This window comes from Cynoglossus semilaevis, chromosome 8, assembly GCF_000523025.1.
Source record: "Cynoglossus semilaevis isolate Cse_v1.0 chromosome 8, Cse_v1.0, whole genome shotgun sequence".
Taxonomy (NCBI): domain Eukaryota; kingdom Metazoa; phylum Chordata; class Actinopteri; order Pleuronectiformes; family Cynoglossidae; genus Cynoglossus; species Cynoglossus semilaevis.
In genome coordinates this window covers 29,795,002-29,801,207 of record NC_024314.1, presented here as the reverse complement: position 1 = coordinate 29,801,207, position 6,206 = coordinate 29,795,002, and the positions used below count along the sequence as shown (strand labels likewise).

General features: G+C 50.2%; 3 protein-coding genes across 3 annotated transcripts in view; all 3 read right to left on the bottom strand.

Annotated features, from left to right (window-relative positions):
- nots (nothepsin) overlaps window positions 1-1,107 on the bottom strand; it is a 2,728-nt gene extending 1,621 nt beyond the window's left edge. Inside the window, exons 1-4 of the mRNA XM_008316161.3 lie at window positions 849-1,107; window positions 592-772; window positions 380-497; window positions 166-284 (exon numbers count right to left, since the gene is read on the bottom strand). Coding sequence (XP_008314383.1) covers window positions 166-284; window positions 380-497; window positions 592-772; window positions 849-928 — 498 coding nt within the window. The 5' untranslated portion in view covers window positions 929-1,107. The remainder of the gene's footprint in view (window positions 1-165; window positions 285-379; window positions 498-591; window positions 773-848) is intronic.
- A 96-nt stretch (window positions 1,108-1,203) lies between these two features.
- On the bottom strand, window positions 1,204-5,658 carry cct2 (chaperonin containing TCP1, subunit 2 (beta)). The gene is made up of 16 exons (XM_008316134.3): window positions 5,530-5,658; window positions 4,488-4,562; window positions 4,326-4,391; window positions 4,129-4,240; window positions 3,941-4,017; window positions 3,652-3,764; window positions 3,359-3,561; window positions 3,172-3,272; window positions 2,946-3,073; window positions 2,744-2,847; window positions 2,468-2,587; window positions 2,241-2,369; window positions 2,047-2,150; window positions 1,867-1,966; window positions 1,595-1,736; window positions 1,204-1,517 (listed from the first exon to the last, which is right to left on the bottom strand). The coding sequence occupies exons 1-16, from the start codon at window positions 5,530-5,532 to the stop codon at window positions 1,487-1,489; spliced, it is 1,608 nt and encodes a 535-aa protein (XP_008314356.1). The 5' UTR covers window positions 5,533-5,658; the 3' UTR covers window positions 1,204-1,486.
- A 158-nt stretch (window positions 5,659-5,816) lies between these two features.
- myrfl (myelin regulatory factor like) overlaps window positions 5,817-6,206 on the bottom strand; it is a 14,890-nt gene continuing 14,500 nt past the window's right edge. Inside the window, exons 27-28 of the mRNA XM_025057194.1 lie at window positions 6,070-6,200; window positions 5,817-5,972 (exon numbers count right to left, since the gene is read on the bottom strand). The gene's annotated coding sequence lies outside the window, so the exon portion shown is untranslated. The remainder of the gene's footprint in view (window positions 5,973-6,069; window positions 6,201-6,206) is intronic.

Below are 6,206 nucleotides of genomic sequence, written 5' to 3'. Positions count from 1 at the left end.
ACCAGTGGACCGCCGGTCTACCAGTGGACCGGTCTACCAGAGGACCGGACCGCCGGTCTAGCAGTGGACCGGACCGCCGGTCTAGCAGTGGACCGGACCGCCGGTCTACCAGAGGACCGGACCATCAACAGTCGGTCAGAGAAAGAGTAGAAAAACAACAAAGACCTTGAGCGTGTCCCTCGCCATGACGCCCATCAGGTGACCCGACCCGTAGTGAATCCCAAACATCCGACCATCGTGACGAAACGACGTCGACTCAAACGCCTTGAATCTGTGGTGCAGAGCTGGAAGAACCAGGAGGAGAGACGTGACCGACCAGTGTGTGTGTGTGTGTGTGTGAGTGTGTGAGTGTGTGTGTGTGTGAGTGTGTGTGCGGTACCACAGGCCTCGCTGACGCAGTAGACCGACGGCACCCACAGATCAGCTGAACCAGTGTCGAAGACCACGGTGAAGTTCTGCTCCGGCGTTCCCAACCTGATCTCACCGTAGAACTGAGCCTGACGTCAGAGGGACACACACAGCTGATGAACACACACTTCCTGTGGTTCTGGTCCATCAGAACCTGGATCATCTGAGGTTCTTCCTCCTTACGTCCATGAAGTTGTAGATCCTCTCGCTGGAGCGGCCCAGACGCAGAGAAGGAGTTCCTGCCGGGAAACACTGAGCGTAACGGCGGTTAAAGGCGTCGGGTCGGTGGTCCCTCAAGAACTCCCCCAGGAGACCCCTGGTCCGCAGCCGGGAACGAACGGAGGACATCCGTCTCAGAGGGATCCTGAAAGCAGAACCGGAACCAGAACTTTGTGTTTGTGTTCGGTCAGCAGTTACGGATCTGTTTCTCCTGGTTCTACCTGACGACGGCCGAGCTCGTCCACGTCCAGCACAGCAGAACCAGAACCAGAACCAGCAGCAGCAGCACCAGCAGCCTCATGGTCTCAGTCTGAAGAAGTGATCAGTTCACACGGCGTTTTATCAGACCAGAGCGTGTGGTCAGGGTCAGGGTCGGGGTCAACGACCTCTGGATGTCAGGCCCCAGTCACCCTGACCCGGTCATCAGTCTGGAGCCGCAGCGTTGGATCGTCCACTTCGTCTACAGTCACAGAATTAATAAGTAATTCATTAAACTAACCCCCCCCCAACACACACACACACACACAGAGAGACACACACACACACACACCAAATCAAAGGGAACCTTTGATGTCGTCTGGTTCAATTTTGTTTATTCATTTTTTTATTTCAGTACAACAAAGTACAGCAGCGTAGCATTAGCTCGTGCTAACATTAAAGTACAGCAGCGTAGCATTAGCTCGTGCTAACATTAGCCTAACTAAGAACCACTGACCATCACAGCTGTTCTGTTTAAGGAGCAGGAGCCCTGAGGTCAGCTCTGCTTGACCTTTGACAACAAAGGAAACACACACGATCAGGTGATAAATAACCAAACTGTAGCCCCGCCCCCTTTTCCACTTCCTCTCCTGAAGGTCTTCTAGCAGGGGTGATGGTCTGGAACTCTTTTCCTAAAAGGAACAAAGAAAAGTTCAGTCCAAACGTCACCAGGTCAAAGAGGTCAGTTCTTTATTTTTCAGCCACTGACCTGGGAGCAGCTCTGATGATGTCATCAACTCTCAGGATCATCTCCGCAGCCTCGGAGGCGCTCAGCAGCACCTGACGCTTCACCTGGAACGACTCCGTGACTCCCAGCTCTGACATGTCGCCTACGGTGCCTTCAGTCATGTCTGTGGGGAACCACAGTTTTAGCCACGTGCTGCCCAGGTGCTTTTCAGGTAGAAAGTGTTAGCATAAGGGAAGCTAACAGCTATTGTCAAGCTAACGCATACAACGCTGTTAGCATCGCTTAAAACTCACTCAGTCCAATCGTGTTCTTGCTCTCCTGGTGCGCAGCTCTGAGCTGAGCCACCAGGTCGGCGCTGTCGTAGCCAGCGTTGTCGGCGATGATGGTGGGAAGCTGGAGAGGAAACAAAAGTCGTTTTGTAAGATTTGTACAAACGACAAAACTGACCGGTGTCAATCTGAGGGTCGCGGTACCATGGCCAGGGCTCTGGCAAACGACTCCATGGCCACCGCCTCCTTCCCTGGCGTCCGATTGGCCAGGTCCGTCACCACTTTAGCCATCAGCATCTCAGAGCAGCCTGCAGAGTGAGGGTCGGGGTCGGGGGAGGAAGTGACTTATTAAAAACGTTTCAGAAGATACCGAGGCAGCAGAGGCGCGATGATGTCACCTCCTCCGTAGACGGTCCGCGGCTCCTTCACGGTCTGCGCTAACACACACAGCGCGTCGTGCAGCGAACGCTCGGCCTCGTCCAGAATCTGCTGAGTGGCTCCGCGCAGGATGATGGTGCAGGCCTCACCTGGAGGGGGGAGGGGGGGAGAGGAGGGGGTGAACCAGGATCTGCTAAGACTGACACCAGTCTGTACTGGACCAGCGTGTGGTCATGTGACTTCTTACCCATGGCCACTCCAGAGAAGTGGATGAGCAAGTCCTCCCCGATCATCACCTCCTCGATCAGTTTGCAGTGACCCAGAGTGACCAGCTCCGGGTGGTCGAAGGTGGAGGTGATCTCTCCACCTGCACACCACCACAACAACAACGTCGTCAACAACAACAACAACATCATCAACCACACCAACCACACCAACATCAACCAAACACCAGGTTTTTCTCCAGCAGCAGATCAGAATTTTCACATGTTGTTTTAGGATGTAAACGCCGACTCCCACGTACCGGTGACCAGCGCCAGGCGTTCGACGCCGGCAAAGTCGGCGTGTTCGATGGCCATGACCCCGGCCTGAGCGAAGAGCTGCTCTGGGTAATTATAGATCAGCTGTCTGCAGGAGCAACAGGAAATGACACCGTTAGAGAGGACGCCAAATCAGAGCAACGGGCCACGCCCACGGCAGCAGGAGACGAGGCGGGGTTTTCAGACCTGTTGATGAAACAGTTGATGCCGTGTTTCAGGATCCGGTCAACTTTCTCTTTCATCTTCTCCTTCTCTGCCTGTTCGATCTCCGCCACCTTGGCCATGGAGTCCACACGAACTCTGGAGCCAAAGATCTGACACACACGTTCACAGGTGGGTGGGTACTTGATAAAAGGCCACAGTGGGAGCCTCTGCTGCCCCCTGGTGGTGATTAGGCAGTGAGGTTTCTTACCTTGATCTTGTCCGTGTCCATGCCAGTGTTGGCGATGAGGATTTTGGCGTTCTCCACCCTCTTGGGTTGGTTGACGCCGATCTTCTTGTCCAACAGGAAACCTTGAAAACAGGAAGCGTGCACTCATGACCTCATGACCTCATGACGCCGCTGAGCCACGAAACTCTTTGTGAGACGCCAGTCATACCTTCATCCAGGTACGAGTCGGTCAGGCTGCCGCCCAGTTTCTTGATGATGTGGATGGCCTCCAGGTTACCAGAGCCCTTCAGCCTCAGGACGGCGTCCACAGCCAGGCGTGAGAAGTGGTCTTTATGGTGGGTCAGGAGTTTGGAGGACAGCGTAGTACGGGAGATGTTCATCAGGTCCTCGTGGAAACGAGGGATATCGTTGCTGCAGGAGGAGAAATGAGAAAAGACGATTAAAAAACCCAGAGTTTGAGGCTGGTCCGATCTTCTACAGAAAGACACTCCACCCTCTGACCTGTGGTCAACGGCTGCTTCTCTCAGGGCATCTCGGGCCACCTGAGTCGCCTTCCTCCAGCCAGAGATGATGGTCTGTGGGTGAATCTTCTTGGCGATCAGGAGTTCTGCCTCCTGTGTGACGAAAGTCAAGAGGGTTCTGGAGTTAAAATCTAAATAAATCTGTGGTCAACTCCAGGTTTGGTTCATTGAACCGGACATTAAACGGTGGTCAGGTCAGGACTTGGACCACTGTCTTGTACATTTATTTATATTCTTGTGAAGGCTGTGTTTAGAAGGACAGGTGTTACCCTCAGTAGCTCGGCCGCCAACACGGTGACCGACGTTGTTCCATCTCCAACCTCGTCATCCTGAACTTTGGACATGTCTGTCAACAACAGAACAAGATAAGTTGGTGGAACAAACGATCGATGGATTAAAGAAGAACCTTCCAGAGCCTGGTAGGGACCAACCACAGGCGTTCACATTCTGGACTCACCAACCAGAACTTTGGCAGCAGGGTTGTCGACGCCGATGGCCTTCAGGATGGTGGCGCCGTCGTTGGTCACCGTCACTGATCCAGATTTCCCTGCGCTGAGCAGGATCTTGTCCTGAGGTTGAAACATGAACCAGATTATGTCTGTACCTGATGAACAGGAAACAGAATTACGACCAATGACGTTAACCAGGACTGACCATGCCCTTTGGACCCAGGGTGCTCTTCACCAGGTCTCCGATGGCGATGGCGCCGATGAAGGAGGACTGCAGAGGAAAGAGCAGAAACAAAATGTTCAACACTTTGTTTTAATGCATTTTAAATAAAATATTAAAAACAAAACAAAGGAGAAAAGCAATCACCAGTCGTGCAGTTTCAGCTTTCTCTTCATCAGCTCCATGTCTGAAGATGTTGACGGGGGCCATGGATAAAGACGCCTACAGAACATGAAGAAGAACATGAAGCTTAGAAAACAGGGAACAAAGTCAACAAGTCAACATGAAGCTTAGAAAACAGGGAACAAACAACAACAACAACAACAACAACAGTTCATTTATTCTTCAACAGTGTGACAGTGTGCTGTCAATAAAGTCTAATCTAATCCAGTCTAAAATACAGACCACTACATCAGGAGGTCTATATACAGAAGTATATAAGAAAATACTCATGTTTAATAAAATATCATTTTCATAAACATGTCTAACGTTAAGTGTTTGTTTATTTTTTCATTTTCAAAACTTATCAAGCAGGCCGGGTTTGGCCCACGGGCTTTATGTTCGACACCCCTGGACTGCATCTCCAAACGCAGCATCTCTCAAGCCCCGCCCTGTCGTTTTAGAAACGGCTAGAAGCTTCCATCACAAATTAGGAATAATAACTAAAATAAAACAGGTTTATTGACTGAACTCCAGGGGAAAAACAAACATAAACATCTGTACCTCCAGTGTATCATGTATCTTCATTTTTAATTACTACAGAACTGGTAAGAGGATGATCTTCTACGGTCCGACAGCGACAAAGCACTGGTGACAAGCTAACTAGCATGCTAACTGACAATAAGTACGTAACGCTCCCAAACTGCTGTAACAACCACGTCGAAGTGAAAGGTGAACGGAGTCTTTCCCGAGGAAGAATCGATAAAACTGCATTTTTAATCTGACATTTAACAAAAGTAATGTTTGTGCTGTTAGTTTGTCTTGTAGCGCAGTCAAAACGCCCATGTGCTTCGACCGGCAACAGTTCCGTTAGCGCTGAGACTCCGGGCAGACGCCATGTTGGACAGAAAAGCCAAAAGATTCATATTTTTGTCACAATCCACGCAGGTGTGTGTTCGTTAAGAGACATTTGTGTTGAAATGGCGCGGATGGCTTTTAAAAAGAAATTATTTAGCAGTTTAGGACTCACCATGATGACTGAGCTTCAAGACTGGAGCCGTGCACGCGCAGAAGGAGGGTTTAACGGGGGATGACGTCATGACGCTAAACCGTAATGCTGCGTTCAAGTGTCCTTACGGAAAAAAGCCTCTACACGAACAACGATATCCCTATGTTAACCCTAACCCTGATTATAATTAAAAAATATATATTATTATTATTCTATAATTTTAACGTGTTTGTTAACTGTACAACACGAGTCTTCAGAACATTTACTCCAATCACGTGACCAATCAGTTTATTTTACAATTCAAATATATTTTACAGTTCAACAAGTCAGTCATAGTCAAACACGGTAAAGATTTGAGTTGACGTCATTTCCTCTTCCTCCTCCTGCGTTGATCACCCGGTGCCTGGACGGGCAGACAGTAGATGTGCATAGGGAACTTCCGGAAGTAGCTGCTGACCCACGGCCTGAAACACAGAGACTGGACCTCAGTCCTGTGTACACCCAAAGAACTGAGGAAGTGTGTGTGTGTGTGTGTGTGTGTGTGTGTGTGTGTGTGTGTACTTGGCCACTCTCTGGTTTAGACTCAGGTAACACAGGTTCTGCCAGAGCAGCATGTTCTCCTGTTGTTGGAGGAACTGGGTTTCCTGCTGTCGCTCCTCATCCAGACGAAGCTCTGCTTCTATACGACCCAGCTGACC